At 43.6% G+C, this 23,716-nt stretch overlaps 1 protein-coding gene across 1 annotated transcript in view; it reads left to right on the top strand.

The window, feature by feature from the left end:
- The window catches only part of adgrb2 (adhesion G protein-coupled receptor B2), a 152,190-nt gene that overhangs the window by 106,860 nt on the left and 21,614 nt on the right, over positions 1-23,716 (top strand). The window contains exons 19-28 of the mRNA XM_061092573.1: positions 1,548-1,617; positions 3,913-3,979; positions 8,068-8,153; positions 10,025-10,123; positions 12,664-12,763; positions 14,105-14,176; positions 18,210-18,302; positions 19,600-19,875; positions 22,283-22,322; positions 22,777-22,791. Of these exons, the coding sequence (XP_060948556.1) occupies positions 1,548-1,617; positions 3,913-3,979; positions 8,068-8,153; positions 10,025-10,123; positions 12,664-12,763; positions 14,105-14,176; positions 18,210-18,302; positions 19,600-19,875; positions 22,283-22,322; positions 22,777-22,791 (918 nt within the window). The remainder of the gene's footprint in view (positions 1-1,547; positions 1,618-3,912; positions 3,980-8,067; positions 8,154-10,024; positions 10,124-12,663; positions 12,764-14,104; positions 14,177-18,209; positions 18,303-19,599; positions 19,876-22,282; positions 22,323-22,776; positions 22,792-23,716) is intronic.

Here is a 23,716-nt window from a genome sequence, read left to right as displayed (position 1 = left end):
TTCCTTTGCTATGTGATAATTCGCTAATTACAGTATTTAGTTTCATTTAGAATTAAAGACACTCGTTGCAGTTCCAAATGTTATTTAATCAAAAACAGCCAAAGCTCGAGATGACTTTTTACGTGCACACTCACAGACAGTGTACAGTCATTGTGTGAAGGTGATCTCACCCCACACTTCTGTGCCACGCAGCCTCTATGCCGCTCTGTTACACTGCCCTTTCACTGGCTGTACAATTTGAGGCAACCGTCACTATGGATATTTTGGGATAATCAAAACATTTGATAACATCTGCACAACACTGGCAAGATGCTTCGAGATAGCCTTAGAAATTCCAACCGCCACACACACACACACACACATACACACACACACACACCGTCTGTTCATCTGTTCATTTCACTTGATATTGATCCCACCAGTCTAATCTGCCAAGTCTCTGATGCCCTTACCTGATACAGAGCAGGGAGAATGTATAGATGTTGTACATTCGCAGATAGAGAGATACTGACATAGTGGGTGTGTGTGTGTATGTGTGTGTGTTAGGGCTTGTGTGTGTGTGTGTGTGTGTGTGTTTGTGTGTGGCAGCTGTACAACTTGAACGATAGACTTACAAATGTTGGTGAAATGCACGAGACGGTGATGAGGATCAAGCGGTTTATCCTCCTCGCGTCCATTTTGCAATTTTCTTCCCAAACGAAGTGATTGGAATCGGTTGCCATGGAAACAGGAGATTCAGCGTGTGTTTGGATCTCGGTCAGATTAGCGCGATGCCTTGACGTGTTGACATGTGTTTACTGTGTTGCATGTCAGTGAGTGCGATTGATCTATGTTTTTGTTTGGTCTAATTGAAAGTTTGCACATGCTAGTTAGGGGACCGGCCTGGCTCCTCACCATCTTACGTGTTAATGTTAACGTGATTTTTATCTAATTGCTTTTCATTTGCAGCCATAATCACAGCTTTGTTAATTACATGAATATTTCAGAGACAAAGTCATTACAGGCCCAACATATTTCCTTCTATTTTTTGGCACGCGCTCTGTGACACCCAGTCTCACTCTCTTTCACTCTCATTTTCAAACACACACACACAGATTGCTTGATTTAGCTAATTAATGCATGACTTATTGACCACTCCGAGCAATATCTCACATTTTTATGAACTCCATCAGCGTCACTTGCTCACACACTCTGCATTACGCACACCCCGTGGGTCACACAGGGCGGCGTCAGTGTACACAAGACGACAATCCCCGTGAGGAACTTGAATCAGAGCCCATTTTTCACGCCTGTAGCTCGACCTTCATGTCAGGGATCGCATGCCGAGCCCACAGGCTTACCTGCAGAGCTCTCCATCGGTTCCACTCACACATGCACGTCTTACATACTATCGCACGGCTGCTTAGCATCTGAATTGAAAGAACCATATGGAGTTGTTCACGCTGGAGAGGCTAATTTGGCCAACATGCTTCACCGCCACTCTTCGGTCTCGCTGTTATCCGTTGTCTCGCCTTTTTTGATGTTTCTCTCTCTCTGTTGCTCTGCAGGTCTTCCCGCCCTCGTTGTAGCAGTGTCGGTGGGTTTCACCAGGGCAAGAGGTTACGGCACAGCCAGCTAGTGAGTACCACAGCAGGTTTTGTACCTCACTTGGATGAGCTGAAAGCTGGATGAGCGTAGAGTGCTCTCCAGTTTTCCCTTTGCTGTTTGAGATGATGACCTCCATAAAGGATTCAGGCTCAGTTTTATTTTATACAGTAGCTAATGCAAAGGAGATGGTCTTTCAGTCAGTAAATGAAGGCCAGCTTTGCCACAAAAAGCTGAATCTGTTTAACCAGGATGACACATTATCTCTTCTCCATCAATCCATCTATCCATCCAATTTCTATACGCACTTATTCTATCACAGATAAACGAATTAATCTCCCAGCATGCACTTGGCAAAATGAACACACGTACTTGTTTGTCCTAATTTAATGGACATGAGATAGTGTTATAAACGTCAGTTGCAGGAGGGGATCACAACTGACATTACGCCTTGAATATGACTAATGTTATACTTGAGACACATTAAACGACTGCAAAGCAATTTTAGAGAAAGAGAGGAAAACTTGAAATAGATTTTACACCTCAGGGACTCTGAAGTAGGAGAAAACATCTTGAGGTATCATTTATAAGAGTTCAACGGTCAAAAGCCCTCAAGCTCAATCTGCTTCAACAGAATCATCTGCAACTGATACAAAAATTAAAATGATGATCTGAATGGTCCGCTGGGATATGCCCTGCAAAGTGTCAGGTGTTTCAGGCGTATACAGACATTTAAATGTATGCACGTTAATTATCAAACTGTCCGATGAGGATATCAGCAACTGAGCAACTCATGTACAAACCTAATAACGCCTGTTGTCGTTGCAACTTGGTGTTCATGTGGATTTTGTGTGATGCTGATTGAAAAATTTGTTATTTCATGGCCGTAAGATTAAAATCAGTGATAGAGCTGAGATTATTTTCTACTCTTTACGTTCTGAAAAAAAAAAGCGCATCCGGCCAATGGCGTATCAGGCTGAAGGGAAACATGTGAACGATGATTACAAATGTGTTCCCTCCTCTTTACTTAACATCTCATTAGCATGAGGACTCTATGAGTCTTTTGGGCTGTGTGCTTTTCTTCCTGCGCTCCCTTTTTATTGAGCAGCAATTAAGAGAAACAGTGGGGTTTCAGTTTGCTCTGATGACATCACCAGAGGACACATTTAAACCTGTTAATTCTCAGTAGCTTCCACACCAAAGACCATTAGCAGTGTTTTAGGTGGGGAGCATAATAATGTTGCTCAGCACTGAGGGCAATATTTACAGAAACAGGCACTTACCTACCCATGGCAATGACTGCTGCATCCCTCACTGAGGCCATTCCAGTAGATGGGTTATTTAATTGGTTGCTGTGGTTAAAGCAACACGATGCAACTTTTTCACACCTTAAAACAACAGCTTCAAAATGAGTTCAATGATTCGCTGACTTGGAAAAGAGAGAATGGTGCCACTTAACGCCGTTTCATGCTCCATGTAACTTTGGTGAGTGGGTACGATTTCCTGCAAAAAAATTGTCACAGCAAAATCGCCAGAATCTGAACCAGCAAGTTCAAGAGTTGTGCTGAACTGTAGATCGTTAAAAAAGATTTAGAAGTCATTAAAAAAACTGAGTTTATCTCTCAACATTTAAAACTTGAAGAATTCCAAACAGAGTTTCGTGGATTTGTTACAGCAGCAGCTATTCTGATTCAGTTTTTCAGGGATCATGGGTAATATCCACAGTCGAGTTGTGTTTAAGTGACTTTGCAGTAAATGCTTGACTCAACAGATGGATAGGTTTAGTTTTTTCTCTACATGAAAACCAATTTATCGCTCAAACTGGTGTCTGCAGAGGGCTCTGCTGCTCTGTGAAAGTTACATAAAAGTTTTACTCTACTTGAAAGTTTAGAATTCTTGATATTTTAAAAGTTTCTTTGGGTGGCTGTGGCTCAGAAGGTAGAGTGGGTTGTCCACTAACCTTAAGGTCATTAGATCAATGCCCAAGTGACCCTGGGCAAGATACTGAACTTTAAATTGGCCCTGTCGGCTGTCCCGGTAGTGTATTAGTAATGTATTAGTGATGGTGCTGCATATAGATGCACTCTGTGAATCTGTGTGTATGTGTGTATGGTAGAACTTCTGTAAAACGCTTTGAGTCGACATCAACACTGGAAATGTTCTATAAAAACACAGACATTTTACAGAACATTTATATCGTGTTGCTTTCAGAACTCACAGAATGTGAAAGGCTTGACCTGAATGTGGTGAAGTGATATTTTACATGCAGTATTTCTGTTTATACCTTTTCCTGCATAAAAGTCTTCTCTGCACTTCTTTATCCTCCAGCTGCTGGTTATCCTTGGAGGGCGGCCTGCTTTATGCCTTCGTTGGACCTGCTGCCGTCATCGTTTTGGTGAGTCTGCCCAATCTTTTTCTCACTCTCTCTCTCTCTCTCTAAGAACCCGAGACTCCCTCACTTTTCAGCAGAGCCAGCCTCCCTGTCTCACCCGTAACATCGAATAACCCTACAAATGTTTTTGCTAAGTTGGCCTCCGAGCGAGTGAGCTTCAAAGCAGCTGCCTGTTGACCTCTGAGATTTTTTTCCCTTTCCCTTCACTCCCACCTGCACATGTGAGCACACACACCCGCGGTGTACACGACAAAATGATGAGTCGAGAACTTTGATCCTCGAGTTGAAAATGTCAGCTCAACAAGCAAAATATATTCCGGCAGACAGGAGTTGCAACACATGTCTGGACTGAATTGTTACCCGGCAGCTACAGCTCTCACTCATAAGTACTTTTCAGGTATGAGTCACTGTACCCAGCAGATTTAAGGCGGATTTTTTTATTTAAAACAATTTATTTTCAGACAAATATGTGACTAACAGTCTGCGCCACAATTAAGATAAAATTTGCCTGTGTTTGCCTTTTTTTAACAGCTATAAAACAGATATAATCATGAACAAGTAAATATAGCTGTATATTGTCCTGCTGAGGGCATTAGTAGCATCTCAGCAGTGTGTTATCCAGCTGTTGTTGTGGCTGCTGTCTGTGGCTGTTTCTAGGATTAGTTAATTTCCTCTTAATGAATCCCAAAGTGAATATTTTCACCACTAAGTTTAATAAGTCTGGATTTTTGGGGTAATTGCTTCTGCCAGCGGTGTGCTGTGGCTTATACCCATAGGTAAGCAGTGCTGCAGAACCTCTGAGATTAGCAGAAAGCTGAAGATTAATTTGATGGATGAATATTGATATAATAGCAACAAAAGAGAACACAAAGAAATGGCTTGGGTGTTGTAAATTTCATAAATATGAAACATGGAGGTGGTGTAATTAAGTCTAGAGGTGTGTGTAATTGTGATGTGCAACAGGGGAATCGAACGGACCACTGACAGTCGTGCAAAATTAGACCCTTATATGGGTTTAGAGGTATTTGACATTAGTGTTGATGGAGGACTAGAATATGTGGATCTACGGCCAGGACATCTGACAACTTGTTCACCTTAACACATCGTGTCAATCAAGATAATTGGGTATATGAGCTGATACCCATGTTGCACACGTTGAACTTTAACCCGCGACAGTGATTTGATCAAATCCGACACGGTGGGAGTTGGTTGTCGCCGGATTTTCGTTTGTTTCCGTGGAGACTATTTGAATTGCCCCACATTACACCTCAACTCCCCGTCTTCACACATATCGGTGATTAGGAGACGTCTTCAAATCAAGTGAGGCAATATAAGTCGCAGTGTTACTGCTTAGTCTTAACACTTAGGGAGGAAAGAGTGTTGAAGTCATTTTCTAATGTTTAAATACAGTTCCCGCACACATTTGCAAATGTGTGCTGCCGGCTCTGCTTGACGAGACCAATACTTTCCCAATAGGACATGGTCACACACGAAATTGACAGAATAGAATAGAATTTAAGTTTCATGTCCACCAAAGAGGAAAATGATCTTCTGCTCACTGACAAGCCAACAACAACATGCAAATTCAGATCCTGCATAACAAAAATAATGGCAATTTCAGATCTTTGATGGGACAGAACACTGTTGTGAGATCAGATTTAGGATTTAGGGTAAGGGTAAGGGATTGATGTTAATTTTGAGCTTTGACAGGTCAAACGTTGCTTGCCTAGCTAACCCTGGTGAAACTGGCTGTGTTGTTGTTTTGTTAAAGTGTCCGTTTGTGTGTTAACCTTTTTTCATTGTTAGATGTTACATGTCAGAAGAGAAGCATGGATCAGACAAAGTCACAGTAGAGTATAGTACAGCACAGTATTACATAATCCCAATTAAAATGATACATTCAAAGGCTACACAGTCAGAAAACACTGCCTTTAGCAGCCAAGAATCTGTATTTATCCTTTAGGTGAAAATATGAACTGTTATTTAATTCAAATTGTTTGACCTACAATCAGGGAAATTCAAATTAAATCACCAACAAGGTTGGGATGTTTAAATCTACGTTTAAAAAAATTACGTTTAGCTTCTACTAACTTTTATGTTTGAAAAGTCAAAGCTCGCAGCTGCCTTGCAGGGCCGAAGGACATTTGTTCTTGTAAGTTGTTTATCAGTGTCTGGCGTTTGTTGGTATGTGTCCAACTTTCCTTCATTTTTTCTGCCTCCAGAATGTTGATGCACTGTACGCTCCACGCCCCAGCTGTTACGTGATGGTCCCCAGCCCCCCGGTGTTGTTGCCGGGGCCCCACTCTAACAAACAGCTGTAATGAGAGCGGGGCGTCGGGCAGAGAAACACAGACCTTCCCACAGGACTCTTCTCTAATTAATGAACCTGGCCCTGGGCAAATAGCAGAGCAGGCCGATGCTGACTCACAGAGCCGTGGCCAGACATCACTGGCATGACAATAGCGCTATCTGGCACATCGTAGGTAGTTGTCAGCGGCAGCACACGAGAGGGAAGGAGTTCACAGGGAGCGTTTCCAGCAGAAGTGTAAAAAGCTGCCAGATGTACGGTACCATTAGACGCGGCACAGGAAGAGGCTTCAAGTCTAAATCCGGCTTCTGCAAAAGCTGCAGAAACTGGAATTTCAACTGACCGCATGAAAGTCAGACTTGAACTTCTCAACCACTCAGCTCTTTCCCTGGGATTTCTTGCAAGTGTGTGTAATATCTATAAAGGAGATTTTCCTTGCCCCGGCTGGAGGCCTCTGTTGGTGACAGATGAAGGAAGGAATCCAAGCAGACATTCAGTTTAGGACCTCGATGAGGAAAAGGAATCCCTTGCAGGAACAGTTTGCAGCAGGGGTTGTGATAGATTGTCCTTGCTGATGCACCTCGGCACTGAAAAGCTAGACAACACAAACAGATGAGTGATTTAGAAGAACCTCTGCAGAGGAACACTGGAGGGGAGAGTTGTAGGGAATGTCGGAAATCATGGATTATTAAGAACATGTTGCCATGCAGCATCGGAAATCTCCCAGATGGGCTGGGATTTGAGAGCAGAAGAGGTCTGCACGTGGCAACCCTTGGCTCGGATCGTGTGTGTGTGTGTGTGCCTAATAGAATCTGTATCACTGGGTCAGTACGGCCAGATGTTTGACCAGCTTAGCTACGGGTTTCTCATTAGGAGCCCGGATGAGAAGCGATCAATGTTTTTTTTCTTTTTCTTATATTTTGAAGGTGTTCCCCACAAATGGAAAAAAAAAATGCTTCAAGTGATTATTGCACATTGGCAGTTTTCTGAGAACGGCAGCACTTACCCAAAGGTCACAACAACTAATACAATCTAATAGGCCTGTTTCCAGAAATGTCATAAGCTGTCATATCTCAGTTATGGATGAATGTTAGAGAGAAGGCAGCCATTTGGAAAATAACCCTGGAAATATGAAGTGATGGGGGTGAGGTCAGTTTATGTGGAAATGAAAAAAAAAAAAACGATGTCAGGTTTCTCTGTTTTTTCTGTTTCCTGTTGTATACGTTTTTTTTCACTCTAAGGAGGAAAAATCTTCAACAAAAACTCCAATCATGTTGCAAAGTTAGTGGCTATGTATCCTGGTTAGATGGAGTCAATTTAGCTTATAAGTCCTTCCAATGTAGGTTAACTTTAAAAGTTTAAAGTTAACGTTAAAAAATCTGTGTACAAGAGTAGGAGGATGTCGTATACAGTGTTTAGGGATTTTGCTCGACCTCTTTAGATATCTTAGCCGTTAGTTTTTCATCAGGGCAAACATTAAAGATTTTCTGTAAGTAATAGCTGTGGACTTGGGGATTTGTGCACTGCACGCTCTGTGCTTTAAAAACCTCATGGAGACGAGCTGGAAACGAGTCGGCCTGCAGGCAAGAGCACCGTCACTTTCAGTCTGTACGTATGTGAGACAATTAATAAGTCATCTACAATCAGCGGAAACATCGAGAAAAGAAGTAAAGCAAAGCCGCCATCGTGAGCCGAATCCCTGACGGCAGCCAGGTCTATTACTGTGATTCTGATCAGACCCCTCTCTCCCATCTCTCTCTTTCTCTCTGTCTCTCTCTCTCAGGTGAATATGCTCATTGGAATCGTGGTGTTTAACAAGCTCATGTCTCGAGACGGCATCTCCGACAAGTCTAAAAAGCAGCGAGCAGGGTGAGTTAATTTCCCTAAAACCCTCTGCACACACACACACACACACACACACACACACAGACACACACACACAGACACACACAAATATACACACATGCCATTTCCTCATCAATCCACACAGTTCTTGGTGGGACCTGACTTCAGCTCTCTGCGTTATATAATTTCCTCCTCGTTGTCAGACACAAACTCGGGGAGACAAAAAGCTCTCCTGCTTTCAGGCGCCTCTCTACACACATCTAGTTGTACACCTGTGCATCGCATATACAAAAAAAGTACACACAATTCAATTTGGCAACAAAACGGCAAGACATCTGCTGCGTTCTGTTGCTCTGTGAGTTCTCTCATCCATCACGATAGCTCCTATGAACACAGGGTTTCCATCTATCGTGCGTGTCATAAGGTGAACGCTGTGGATGTGAAGATCGACGGCACATGGAAACATAATTATACACTGTAAACACTGGGATTATGTGGATTAAAACCGCCAGACAAACATGCACACACATGATTCGCCCGCTGTACGCGTGCTGCGAGTGTAGTACACGCATGCATATGCATCCAGTTCATCATTTTATACTAATCCGACGGGTAGAGACAGCGACAGCTCTCGCAAGCAAATCCATGTTTTCATTTCCATACCTATTGATTCCATTGTTTTCCCTGTCTCCTCTTCTTTCCTTTCCTCTCCTCCTCTCCTCTCCTCTCCTCTCCTCTCCTCTCCTCTCCTCTCCTCTCCTCCACACACCGTGTCTGTCTCCTCGCACAAATTGAAATTGATTATTTCTGCGTCGCCGCAAGGGTTAACGGTGCAGATTGGCCCTCGGGGGGGTTGATTGGCTTTTGTTGCCCGCTGATGCAACCAAGATTAAACCAGCTAATGTGTACAAACACATTGACACACACACAAACAAGTGGAACCCTCCTTTGTTACGGGAAAAAGTGTCCTCGGTGTTATTTGAGTATTAAGCACATTTCCTCTCAGGTTTCCAGGAGTGAATGCATCGAAGTCAAGCACACACACACACACACACACACAAACACACACACACACACAATAGTTGGTAGTGTTGCTAACAGGACAGGCTGTCATTAGCGTAATGTATTTCCTTATGAAGCCGTGGGGATGTGGCTGGCACTAAGGCAATGAGCTGTGATGGCACGCTAATGTAGCATAGCCCGTGCATGGCCCCCATCATTCTTCACTCGCAATACACACACACACACACACACACACATGTACATACACAAGCTGTTTCTGTCCTTCTGAGTAGTCAACTGTAAGTAAACAACCAAAGGAGTCTTTTTCTTTGAAGCTTCATTGTGCACAGTCCCACAGATAAAAAAGAGACACACACACACACACACTCACACACACACACACACACACACACAGACACACACACAGGCGGTGGACTGAGATGCTCCATGTACTTCCTGTCTGTCTCACTGTAATCTGTTAGTCCTCATGACTCTGCTGTAACATTGCGATGTCCGTCTCTCACGTTCTTCTCTGTACTTGCTCTGAATCAATCTTTGTATTCTGACTGTTTTTTTATCTTCATTGCTGCCACATTTTTATGATCTGGTTTTAATTTGCCTGTCTTTCTTTCTTTCTTTTTTCTCCCCCCGTCCCCCTGTTATTTTTTTTTCTTTCTTCCACCACTCCCTCTCTTTTGTTTGTGTTTTTTATACTTTCCCTCTTGTTTCCTTTTGCAACACCTGCTCATTCACCTGTCGACGTAACTGGAACTTGTGTTTCCACTCCCTCCCTCCCTCCCTCCCTCTCCTCCCTTCACATGGTTTTGTGTATGTCTGTTTACATGTGTGTGTATGTGTGTGTGTGTGTGTGTGTGTGCGCACATGTCCTGAAGTGTCCCGGCGGAGGCGCGGAGCCGACTGCTCCTGAAATGCTCCAAGTGTGGCGTGATCTCGAGCACCGCGCTGTCCAGCTCGACTGCCAGCAGTGCCATGTTAGTCCATCTTCATCTTTCCACCTCCTCTCTGACTCTCCATCATCATCACACCCTCTCCATCTTCCCCATCTCCCCTCTCTCTCTTTCTCTCTGTTTCTCTGTCTCTCACTCTCCATCATCCTCTCTCCGTCTGCCTCCGCCTCCTCTCTCCCTTCTCAACTTCATCCTTTATAATCTCTGGCTGTCGGTAATGATGCAGGATGACATTCAAACTTGCCTGGATGAAAAGAAAACAAATTAATGAAAGGCGGAAAAAGAAGAAAAAAAACTGCACTGCAAGCGGCTGTTTAATGAGAGCGTGTTTTGATCCAAAGCGGATTTTCCTCGGGTTGTTCAGAGCAAACCTGACCCGTGTCGAACAGTATTTGTGAATAATTTTTTTACAGTTTACTGTTATAACATGTTTGCACAGTGCAGCGCTGCAAAGGTTTAACACAACATGGGGCAGCAGAGTGTCAGCAGGAAGCCTCTCAATTTGGCCTAACACGTTACTGTAACTGTAGGTTTAATTATGTTAACAGTAACACATCAAATATCACAAGGAACAAGAGGAAAAACTGGAAACGCATTTGAGTTATTGAACTTTCTGTATTCTAGCCGCATAGATTTAAATCTTTTCTGTTTAGGGAATTTTTTGGTTTTGAAGTATGCCTGAAGGTGTCAAGGTGCCACGTTTCGTTGAGGAGCTTTCCACCAATTTTGAAAGTCAAAGTCAATTTGCAAGTAAGGACGGGTTTTGCATTGCCTGGGAAAACAGTCGTATAATATCCTCTGTGTCTCTGGAGGCGCTTTTTTCAAGTATGAAAAAAAAATTACATTTCGGCAAATGTGCTCAATCCAGTTTTTTTTTATAAAGGACTATAATGTTTCAAGGAACTTAGGTGAAGAATATGGGACATGTAAAATGGAGTGTAAGCGAATATAAAATGTTTCCATTCCTTAGATTTACAAGTACACCATCTGATAAATGCTTCCTCCACAGTCTCTAATATATAGTTTACTACTAGACGATGCAGGATTCAAGCTGTTGTGAGTGCAAACAGTATACTCTCTGAGTTTAAAACAAATCTTCATGCAGCCATCTCCATGGTAAAAAATATGAGGAGTTACCAAGCTGGTGTGGCAAGAAGGAAAATATAATACCAAGAGGTCTGTTGTCATGGTTTCATGTCGAGTGCAGTCAGTGCATCCAGTCTCTGAATTAAAGACCCGTCTATCATTTTACTGTTGCAGACATGTAACTGTGTCCTTGTGCAAATTGTCCATAGTGGCGCAGTGTTTGGATTTAAAGTCCCACTGTGTTCACAGCAGCACCTCTGCTCTTAGTTGTGCGATCGTAATAAGATGAAATTGTTCTGGGTCATCATGACATAGAAAACACATAGCTGTTATTGACCGTCAAAAACTGCACTGATCTCAGATCTGCCTGTATATTTTCTGAATGTATGTATACAATCTAGATATAGTCATTTAAATCCACATTTCTGCCCCTCATCTTGATACATCATATTATCATTAAATATCATTAATAATACACTGCTGGTAAGAAGTTTGATTAATAATAATCCCAATTTTAAAACAGTTTGTGCAAATGTATTATTTATTGGAATCATATTGTCACAGTAGCATTTAGTATTTGATTATTTCTTTGTGCATTTAAAAATTATAATTATTTAGCTTTAAAGACTATTTATTGGGAACTTACATCCTGAAAGAGATAAAAATTGCGACAAAGCAAGTTTTCCTTACTTAACTTTTCTCCCGAATTACCTTGTATCGACTCGTTAAAAAGCACTTACAGTGTTCAATGAGGTACACTTTGCTCAAAGAATGTAGCTTATACTCAACCATATTGTTAGCATCACACTCCACAACAGATGGAAACTTGACACATTAGCAAGAGGACGGCACAACTTTGGCTCGATCGCTCTTTACTTTCTCTTTTCCGTCAGCGAGCGTTTGGCACTGCACCTCTACAGGGGACGTGCGTGTTCCCCGGCGCAGCCACACGGAGCTGTCCTTCTGCCCCGCTGACGCTTATAAGCCCATGAATATGTGCTCAAACAGCATGAACATTTTAAATTGGTGTCTGACTCTGTGGAGTCACAGACACACACACACACACACTCCTCAGAAGCCCCCGTGTCAGTACTTGTCAATGGCCTGTCTTATGCCTATCATCTCACAGTTCGCCTGCATGACACTTACTGTGCATCAACCATGTAATTGTGAGCAATTGTCAGTCTCGTAACGATCTACATGATTACACATCATCTTCCATTTCTCAGTTAGAATATTAAGTCTGAAACCTCAGTGTGCCAATCAGCTCCAGATTGCCATCCAGCGATTGGCGTCTGTGTGTGTGTGTGTGTGTGTGTGTGTGTGCATGCGTGTGTGTGTGTGAGTGAGTATGTGAAGTGGAGTTATGTGACTTTTCAGAACTGGCCTGTCTGGTTTGAAACTGAACCCCTTGTTCCTTCTCCTCCTTCCCCCCTCCCCCTCCCACCCCTCTGCGTCTCCTTCTTCTCCACTGACAGGGCGTCTCTGTGGAGCTCCTGTGTGGTTCTCCCTCTCTTAGCGTTAACCTGGATGTCAGCCGTGTTGGCCATAACCGACCGGCGCTCCACACTCTTCCAGGTGAGGTGTCCAACAACACAAGCAGGAGCTCACACACTTACATCTGTGATCCGTCATGAAGAAGCTGCTTTAAAACGTCACATTGGACGGCCTCAGAAGGTTCAGCACTGACATAGACATGTCAACGGACAGAAGTGTCGGTTTCTGGAGAGTAGAAGCTGATTGATGCTCATAAATAAACCAAGGATGCAGACCAAAGCATCATCCATCTATGGGCTTACATGGGAAATAGTTAGCGTTGGTGTTTTTGACGTGCATCATAAACCACCAGTGTTGCCCTTTTGGTTCAGTCACCTATTTGGTTTAAAATTGAATTTTAATGTGAACTCAGTTGACCATATGTTGTATGAGCCGTTCAGGTGAAAGGTTAAATTGTATTAAACAAAAAACAAGCTGCTGAGTGATTCCCACTGTGGTAAGAACATTAAATGGTATTTTGAAATGTATGAGATCAGGCACAAAAGGCCATAAATCATCAAACATGTTGGTTAAGAATGATGACAACTGCTCATGGTTGGTGGTTGTCATGGTAACATAACAGGCTTTCTGACTCCTGCGATAACCACATTGTCATTAGTCCGAAATAGTGTCTGGAAACAGAGCTCAAGGAAACGCTGATGCAACCCATGGCAGTGTGAAATAAACAAATCTAAGCAACTTAAATCAAAATTTTTAATGGAAGTTAATGGATAATTAACCGAAAAAAAGATAAACTCACTTTGCTTAGTTTAAGTCCACAAAACACTTCTGGAGTTTCAGGGGTAAACAGCATTGCAGCCAAATCTAATATAATTGAAGTAACTAGTGACCACATCTTCAAATGTAAAAAACAACAGGAAAAAAACTGAAAAAGCCTCCATACTGCTTCTGTGGTGTCATGTTTTTAGCCTTAGTATCCGCCAACGGAAGTGGTGATGCTACCTTAACTAGTAATGCTACTGTGCACCCTGCGCATACCCTTGAGCGAGAGCTTGTGCCCAGTGTGTGCATGCAAACATGAGAAGAGGACAGCAGCGGACACTAAAATCATGGTGTATATGACGCTATTTGTTTTACTTTTGAAGAGAAGAAAAGAAAGACATTAAACTAATGATCATACTAAAGCAAATTGCTTAGTTTATATGTTCAGGGAAATCTGTGTCCTCTCTGACATCAAACAGCCTCCTCCCTCTCCGACTTGACTCGTGTGATGTACGACATGTCTAAAAGTGTGAGGTGGGTCTGCGATGAGATGAAAACATAAATCACGATGAAGAACTGCCACTATATCAAAGAGGTTGCAAGGCAGCGCAGTATTGAAACTACGTGCAACAACCAACAGATGCCTCTTGTCTCCTCCAGGTCCTTTTCGCCGTCTTTGACTCCGTCCAAGGTTTCGTCATCATCACCGTCCACTGTGCGATGCGCCGGGAGGTGAGTCCAGCTTCTCCTTCTTTTTTATTTCCCCCAATCCCCTGACGTATGGAGCACCATACATGACTTAAGTATAAATAAATACATAAATAAATGTATAAATAAATACAGAAATAAATGAATAAAAAAGCATTGAAAGGCAGAAGTAGTAGAACTGGATCCTCACACTTCTGTGACCAATTCTGCATGAGACTAGTTAGGCCCGCCTTTCTCATTAGCATAAGCACACAGAAATGAGGCTATAAATAAATAAATAAATGTGAAAATATATTTAAGACATTTATTCAGACATTTCTGTTGTTAATAACGTATTTATTTATTTATTTCTGTATTAATTTCTGTATTTCATTTGTATTTATTAATTTCTGTATTTATTTCTGTATTTATTTCTGTATTTATTTATACTTAAGTCATGTATGGTTCTCCATACTGACGTGCTAAACTCATACATGTCTAATTCCGCCGCCCTCCCCCCAGCCAGGTGCCCTTAGCAACATGTTGACAGGTGGGACTCATGTTTTGCAAATGTCACGTTAGTTTGTAGGTCAGTGCGAAGTCACGGCGGAACACAAGCAGATCAGACACACGAGAGGGATTAGCACGGTATTTATGTCCTATGTTGCTGCGCTCCCTCTCCATAATGCAGTATGATAGTGCGGCATTGTCCGTCTGATCCAAGGCTGCTTTAAGGAGCTTACGAAGATGCTGTATGGAATAAGACGATAAGTCCCTAACTAATACCCCCTAGTGTCTGTTTGCCACAGGATTTCCAGTGCCCCCCAGGGATGCTGAAAATTTAAACTCATTATGCACATACAGCGCTGTACATGTACTAATGCCCTTGAGACAGACATTCACAAACACACTGACACTCGCTGTGGAGTTATTCACATTCGCACTGTGGCTACATCGGTGGATTTACAATGGCATCCCGGTTTCCGTAACTGTAAATGTGTCTTCTGCCGCTGATGCATGTGCAACCCCAAGAGATCATTATGATATTGAATGCGCCGCAAAGTGTAAGTGAATTTTTAAAAGCTCCGAATGCTTAGCTGCGTTAAATCAATAACACAAATGCAGCGGGGATCAGAGTACAGTAAATCCAGGAATTATTTATTGCAAATGTATGAAAATCCTTCCCCCTTGCAAGAGACTGAGCGTAAATCCTTCGCGGCTGCAGAACAACAGGAAGAGGAGAGAGAATGAGAGCGTGTTACAGTGCGACAACAAGAGAGGCGGCAACACCAAAGTGTGATAGTTTGTGAAGTCAACTGAAGACACAAAACGTGCCCGGTGTAGCAGAGCGACGCGTCAGGCTCCTCGGTGGCTCCCATTGCGTGTAAGGCGGGAATGAAAAGGGAGGCCGCGGCGGCACAGTGGAGCCGAGCGAACGAACAGGTGTGACGTTAGAGGTGTTGTGATTAGGAGGCAGCGGGAGCGAGGGAGCCGACGGGGAGATGTGGAGCTGAGGCATACTGTCTGCGAGAGAGAGAGAGAGAGAGAGAGAGAGAGAGAGAGAGAGAGAGAGAGAGAGAGAGAGATGGGTAGAGAGAACGAAAGTGAGAGACAGACAGAGAGAGAGGGCTGGATAGAGAGAAAGAAAGAGAGGGATAGGTAGATGGATAGAGAGAAAAAATAGAGAGAGCCGAGGCATATTGTGTGAGAGAGAGGGAGAGAGAGATGGGTAGAGAGAATGAAAGAGAGAGACAGAGAGAGAGAGATGGATAGAGAGAAAGAAAGAGAGAGAGAGGGATAGGTAGATGGATAGAGAGAAAAAATAGAGAGAGCCGAGGCATATTGTGAGAGAGAGAGAGAGAGAGAGAGAGAGAGAGAGAGAGAGAGATGGGTAGAGAGAACGAAAGAGAGAGACAGACAGAGAGAGAGGGATGGATAGAGAAAAAGAAAGAAAGACAGAGAGAGGGATAGGTAGATGGATAGAGAGAAAAAATAGAGAGAGCCGAGGCATATTGTGAGAGAGAGATGGGTAGAGAGAACGAAAGAGAGAGACAGACAGAGAGAGAGGGATGGATAGAGAGAAAGAAAGAGAGGGAGAGAGAATGAAAGAAAGAGAGAGAGAGGGATAGGTAGATGGATAGAGAGAAAAATAGAGAGAGAACGAAAGAGAGAGACAGACAGGGAGAGAGAGAGAGAGAGAGTGGCGAGGGAGAGACCTAGTTAAGTGAGGAGCGAGGGAGTGAAAGAAAAGAAAACACATGCAGAGATGTGCGGGAGGGGGGGAAGAACGTGATTCAAGAGCGAAGCAGGGGATGATGGTAGGGGAGGAGGAAATGGAGAGGAAGGTGGAGAGAGAGGTACGGAGTGGACCCACAGAGCGGCTCTTCACTTTGAAGTCCGGACGAGCCAACACACAGGGAGAGAGAGAGAGAGAGAGAGAGAGAGAGAGAGAGAGAAAGACATTCAGTAAATGAAGATGAGTGAGGACACGGAGGCACGGTATCCGAACAAGGACCCAACGGAGGCGATAGGCTTGACCATGCAGTATTAATCAGACATGGACGCTGCCCCAATCCACTCCATTTGTCGCTACACACGTACATACACACACACACACACACACACATACACACACACATACACACACGCACACAATGAGACCACCCAGCGGGAGTGGAGACGCTGTCGTCGGCCTCTTACACGAGCACTCTTGTTTCCAGGCGTGAGATTCTTATGGGATTTGACAGCGGCAACATTGAGAAACGATGTCGCTCCTCAGCCAGTAACCAGGCCATCTGTAATACAGACCTGGGGGGTGGGGGGTGGGGGGGATCTCGGAGTTGCATGGGATCCATTTGATTTGAGCTGCGTTACGAGAACCAGTCCTCCCACCGTGGGCTGGTGTGTGTGTGTGTGTGTGTGTGTGTGTGTGTGTTTTGCTCGGATTGACGCACGTGGGAGGATGAAGGAGAACAATATGACACCGGAGAGGCCCAGAGGTTAGAGCATCCGTATCCCGTGCTGTTAGATTTAATTAGGGCCGCGCACGCCACTGATGTAGCAAAGCTCAAACGGGACACTTTGAAGTGCTGCGGCGTGTTTTCTATACCACTCCACTGGCAGTTACATAAGCAACAAGAAAAAGAGAGTTTCTTTGTGAAGAACGTGGCATTTCCATCCATTTTGCAGCTTTCACGTAATTTGGTAGACAATGCACTAGACCAGAGGTCTTCAACAGGGGGTCCGCCACCCCTGTGGGGTCCGCAGAGGTACTACAGGGGGGTCGGAAAATTGTTGGTTGATTAGACAATTCATTTTTAAATTGAAATATCTTTAAATACACATTGACATGAATCCAACATATTATAGCGAACGGATAAATGGAGGCAGAAGACGTTATCTTTCTGTGTATTATTTGAATAGCTTAGTATTGATTGCAAAATAACAGGGTAGCTATGTTTATACATGGAACTAGGCCCAGTTTAATAAAAAACACAGTTTTATACAATATATATAGTAGGGGGTCCCTGCTCTATCTCTCCATCAGTTTGGGGGTCCTTGGCCCGAAAGACCCCTGCACTAGACTGGTACTTTTATTTACTACTGTATTATCCCGCCTATAGTGTATTCATATTTATATATATTTATATATTTATCCTGCTCATAGTGTATTCATCGTTCCTATGTAATTACAATTCCTCTTAATACTGTACTATTCCATATATATTTCTTACTGTACCGACCTTATTTATTTACATTTTCACTTTCACATAATATGCACAATACTCACACTGCACAATGCACTTCTGGTTAGATGCTAAACTGCATTTCGTTGTATAAGTACTTGTACTCTGCAATGACAATAAAGTTGAATCTATTCTAATCCAATCTGATAAAGATGAAGACTACAAGACGTATGAGGAGCGAGTTCCCTGATGCTGCAGAAGTTGATAACTTTAGGGAAAGTTTCCTTCACTAACTTCCTTTTCCTCTCCCTCATCCTTCCTCCTTTTTCTCCTTTTTTTCTTGTTCATCCTCTCTCTGCCTCCTCCACCATTCCTGGTTCCCCTCCCCTCAGGTGCAGGACGCGGTGCGCTGTCGGATGGGGGGATGCAAAGACGACAGCGAGAACTCGCCCGACTCCTGCAAGAACGGACAGGTGCAGATCATGGTGAATAGCATTTCCATTTCATCCCACATTGCCATCCATTGGCTTTGGAGCACCATTAACCAGGCTGGAGGTTTTTTCCACTTGCACAACCTCCGGTGGAAAGACGCAGGAGTGCTTCAACTCATTCATGGCCCCTTTTTTGATTTGCATTTACCATTTCTACCTCAACAGAAAGTCATTATTGTTTAGGCATTGGCATTTTTTTTGCTTTCCAACCACATTTGACTGCATTTCCCCAAAAAAGCTTGAAGCTAACTTCCAGCACTGTAGCATAAATAAGCAACAAACACCGGGTCTGAAAGAGAATCCTGCTGAAATTAATACCAATTCATTTTTGACACTCTCGCCGCCTCCTCTTCCTTTAGTAAATCAGTAAGTCAATATCGCCCACTGGACTTCCTGTATTACCAAAAAAGCCACTTCAGCACTTTTGTTTACTTTTTACCTGAACTCCTTTTTTCTCCATTTGAAGAGCACAGCGGTTATTGTAGGTTATTGTATTTGTTCCAAATGTGGCTAATAGTGCGATAAATCATATAGACTTGAACTGCCTTGCCAATGTCAGCGCAGTCTCACTGCTGCCATTAGCGCGAGAGCGACTCTCACATCCTCGCTTCCTTTTATTTCTCCCTTAGACCTGTTTGCGGTAACGATTATGGGCCACTGAACGCCCCTCCGAGGTTATCAAGATTAAACTTTGGAGCTATCATTCTGCACAGGGAACTCATAATGACACTTTCCTATCTCTTGTTTTCATAAGCGAGAGGAGCATTACAGTGAGACTGAGCTTATTTAATTTTGGGGTTAAATTTATTGTTGTCACACACAGAGTTCGGCTGGTTGCTGTGGCAACAATTGCACCAAGGGAAGACTTTTCCCTAAACCTTGTTTGCTCCGGTGTTTTTTTTTCCTCTCCTATAAATGTGAATGAATAAATCATTTTATTTAATAGTGGCACAAGTCTTGTATAATCACCCTTGAGTACATTTATTCTGATGGATAATTTGTTAAAGCTGCCCGCAGGAATATCGGCATCATAATTACAATGAGCACCATCCTCTTAGGTAGTCTATCTATACCCAGAGGAAACCTCATTACAGTGTTAAACCCGTGACATTATGAAACGCCATAAAGATGCAGGGCTGCAGCTGCACCTGAACGCCATATCCAAGCCGTCTTTGCAAAAGTGAATTTATCTCTCTCTGAATCTCAGTGTTCTCCTCAAAAAACCCTCTTTCATGTCCTCCACTAACATTTCAACTTTTATGTTTTCCACTCCTATCTTTTACACCATCAGAGAGGTCCAAATGTGAGCTACTGTGGGCAGCAGTGCGGCTCCCTGCGTTACGGCACCCCCCCGTGCCTCTCGGCATGCCAGACGCAGCCGCTCCCGCCGCCGTGCCACCAGGCATGCCAGCAGGGCTACCACAGTCTACCCCGCGGCAACCATATCCCCGGGCTAGACCACAGCCACGCCCTCAGCCATGCACATCAGCATAGCCCCATCCTGAACAATACCCACAACCATGCTCATAACCATAACCACGCCTTCCACCACATCGGCAGCCAACGAGTACGTCACCTGTAGAAATTCATCAGTTACCAGTAATTGTGATTAGTCGAGAAAAGTCCAGTCTGTAAAACAAACAGGAGAAAATGTCAAAGGAAGGATGTGACATTTTGAGAGATACACAAACTTGTTGTTTTGCTTTTTTTCCAGGGAGATGATTGATGCCACTTTCATGTCTTTAAGCAAAATAACACAGAATTTATATTTATCGAGTTAGTTTAACGCACACAAAAGTGTAAATGCATTTATTGTGGATTTAAACAGGGTTATGGGACGATCTACTTCTTGTCTCCAACGTGATGATGCCAGACAAACATCGAAAACTTGTCAAGGTCAAGAACTGTTGGCACCCATAATAAGTTTGACCTAGGTTAGAGTTGCCTAAGATGCATTTGTTCCTATGGTAACCTTGGTAACTCTTTGCCACAGGAAGTTAGCTTAAAAAATGAATAGCTAAGAGGCTATTTCACTCAATGCAGTTGTTGATAGTCAAACTTTGTAGTTAAGCAAAGTTACTTGAACTCAAGAGGTCATTCTCACATTTATATACATTCATTCAAAACGAGAACATTGGCCAAAGGCTGCTGTGGCGTCTGTGTCACTGTGCGTTGACCACCAGGGAGTGTGGGAATCCGCAAAGGAAACAGAATTACAGACAGGAAACCAAACTGTGTGGGAACAAGGCGTAAACCAGACTGCTACCCTCCTGTTTATAGCTACGCGGCAGCTTAACGTTTAGCATAAAGACATGAAACTGACATGAATCTCCTCGTTGAACTCATCTGCGAAAGCAAACAAACATGTGTAACAAAATGTCAAACTATTCCTTTAACTGGAAAAAGTCCTCATTGCATAAGATACTGTTTGATTACACATTGCACCTTCTAAGTAGGTATAGTTGTGCTGTTGTAGACTTCAAAAGTTCCACTTGATTTGCTGCAAGATAAGTGTAAATATTGTGCAGTGATTTATCTTGTCACTCTTTATTTCAGCAGTGACCTCAGACTTGACTGCTGTAAGCTAGTGTGTTTACTTTTTCTTTACTGCAGGAATCAGTCAACAGGAGTGTATTCCTTCTTTTGATCAGTCGCTTCACTTCATATACTTAACCTGTGAGCTGTTTCATATTGAGTCGCTGTGATAGTTTGAAATAAAGATGAGTTGTTTTACTCAATTTGGGAGAGAGAGAGAGAGAGACGGCGAGGAAGAGAGAGGGGTTTCTTTCATATCCTCATTCATTCATTTCGACCCATTTATGGTGCTGCGGGTGATTTGCGTACCGAGAGCTTCCCCCACTCCTCTTGAGACCCTTGCACATTCTCTCCTTCTCTCCTCTTTCAGTTCTTCATTTCCCCCTCTCTCCCCCTCACTCCTTGCCGCCGTGGCGTGCCCAAACTGTCTAAAATCTGTAGTTTATTATCCAAACAAAGGCTTTTGTAAGTGAATCCCGCCGAGGACAGGAGGAAGCTCAGAGAAGGACCGTGGCTGCATAGCAATGAGCTTCACTTTCACTAAAGTTCAGGGGGAAAAAAACTTGCGCGGTGGCCATTTAGGAGACAATACTTCTTCATTTAATCTGCCGCCTTCTGGGTTTTTCCGAGCGTGTCTTTCCCCTCAGGAGCGGTGCCACCCTGCATTTCTCAAGCGAATTCTACATCAAAGCAAATAAACATCATTTTTGCCTCCGCTCAAAACACCTAATCTATATAAAAATCTGAGTTTTCGGGATGCGGGCGACTCATTTCCGTGTGTTTGTGCTTAGTTCAGGGGTGAGGATGACTTGTGAAAGCATTTGTATTCCTTACATTAGATATATCGGTTTTTTTTGGCGGTCTGAGAGAAAAGCCACCGCCGTGAAGTTGTTCTTCAACTGGCACGGGAGATAATAGTCTTGCCGCTGTGTAAATTCCTGTTCCGTACCTGGCAGAACTCAACCGCGTTCTGCTCGTCTCCCTCTCTCTCTCCCACCAAGTCTGTATTTTTGGATCCGCCGCTGCTCGGGGAACCGATTCACTCCACGAAAACCAAATTGGCAGCAGCCTTTGCCATCAGTCAGAATTCCCCCTCCGTGTTCTTTGTTCTTTTTTTTCGGCTCGAGGAGGGCTTTGGACAAATTCGCTATGAAGACACATGAAAACCGGCGTGACTAAAGGCGGCGTATTTTGTTTTATGTTCCCCGTTCATAGAGGGCATTTCTAATTGACTGTCGCCATGGCAACACATCCTATCCTCTTCTGCAGAGTCACATTAGAGAGCATCGTGCGTGATTGAATGCGGCGCAACCATTCGAGATCCAATCACTCATCGGGCCTGTGGTGCTGCTACTGTTATGCTAATGCCGTGACTGTACTTTGCACATAACATGCTCGTTGTGTCTCCTCTCTTCCTGCCCCGGCCCTCCCTCTGTCAGACGGATTTTGAGAAGGACGTGGACTTGGCGTGTCAAACAGGTGAGCTCTCCCTTCCACCTGATTTCTCCTTCCTTCCCTCCCTCCCTCCTTTTGTCTTCTTTCTTTAACACCCTTTGCCCAACACAGGATTAGCGTTAGCTGAGAGGCAGCGGGAAGGTGTTGCATTGGTAGCTTGCCGCCATGCATGTTGATGAAATGACAGGAGACGATGCGCTGCGTCTCGACACAGTTGTGCACAAATTATTATGGCTTATCAATCACACTGATTCTGCCCAGTAAGTGTTTAGCGAGCATATGTTTGGATGAGACTGTGTTTAATTGTGCATGATAATAACACTCCTCAATGTGTTCAGACCTGTTTCGCTCGCTATTGACGACGATGTTGTGTATGTGTGTGTGTGTGTGTTAAATTGTGTGCAAATGTACCACATTATAGTTTATGTTGTGCTTCAAAGATATTAACACACCATCACTTTCCCCTCCACCCTTGCAGAGAGAGGACACCCATGTAAGTTTTGCACCTAACTGACCGACTTCACACTGCCTGATCTTTCCCCTAAACAATTCCTACAGACAAATCCGGGTTGTAGGTGAAACTGCAGAATGAGTGTAACGGGTTTCACCGCAAAAAAACACGAAACAACCGTCAGATTTGTCTGATTCTCTGAGTCTCCACTGTTGGATACCGATGTGAAGGGATCAGCCTGGTGAAGTTTCCCACGTCATGTCCGACCCTTTCACATCTCCAACAGGACGGTGGAACAGAGAGAAGGCTAGGTTCTGGTATGCTCAGACTCCAGCAGGATACAGCTTCTCTTTCTCATCAAATGTGTAGCCTGACATTTTGTGACATCAGTAGAGTCCACGACCCCGTTTAGACTCGGTATTAACATCCGCGGTGAGTGATCCGATGAGATGGAACAGGGACGCTTGAAGTCAGTGAGAGTCGAGGGTGCTGAGAGAAAGTGTATGGCACGTCATATTAGATGCAGAGCAGCAGCTCAACATTCCTGATTTTAGCTTTAATTTGAGGTTTGAAAACAATTTCCTTTGCAAACTACAGCAAACAGGAACACTATAAATACAACTGCATGTCCAAGTAGCATATTCAGATGTGGACAGTTGGAATGCAGATGTATTCACGTTCTAAACGTTAGTGTTGGATGAACTTTCTAGAAAATACACAAATTGTTTAGAGGTTAAATCAAATATGATAGAAAAAACACCACTGTGCTACTCTCAATATGTTGAAGAAGCCTTGCTTTTACACTCCTTGCCAGCACCCCTACTTCCATCGTCCTTGGAATGGTCCAGTGCTAAGCACAGGGCTGAACACTCCCAAATCTGTCCTCATTGTGTCCTGAGATCCGATCACTCAGACCCCATTTGGAGGTGTGGCCACATTCATTTAGTTGGGTGAACGCAATTGCGCT

Source organism: Limanda limanda, chromosome 19 (assembly GCF_963576545.1).
Source record: "Limanda limanda chromosome 19, fLimLim1.1, whole genome shotgun sequence".
Classification (NCBI taxonomy): domain Eukaryota; kingdom Metazoa; phylum Chordata; class Actinopteri; order Pleuronectiformes; family Pleuronectidae; genus Limanda; species Limanda limanda.
This window is presented reverse-complemented; position numbering and strand designations above follow the sequence as displayed.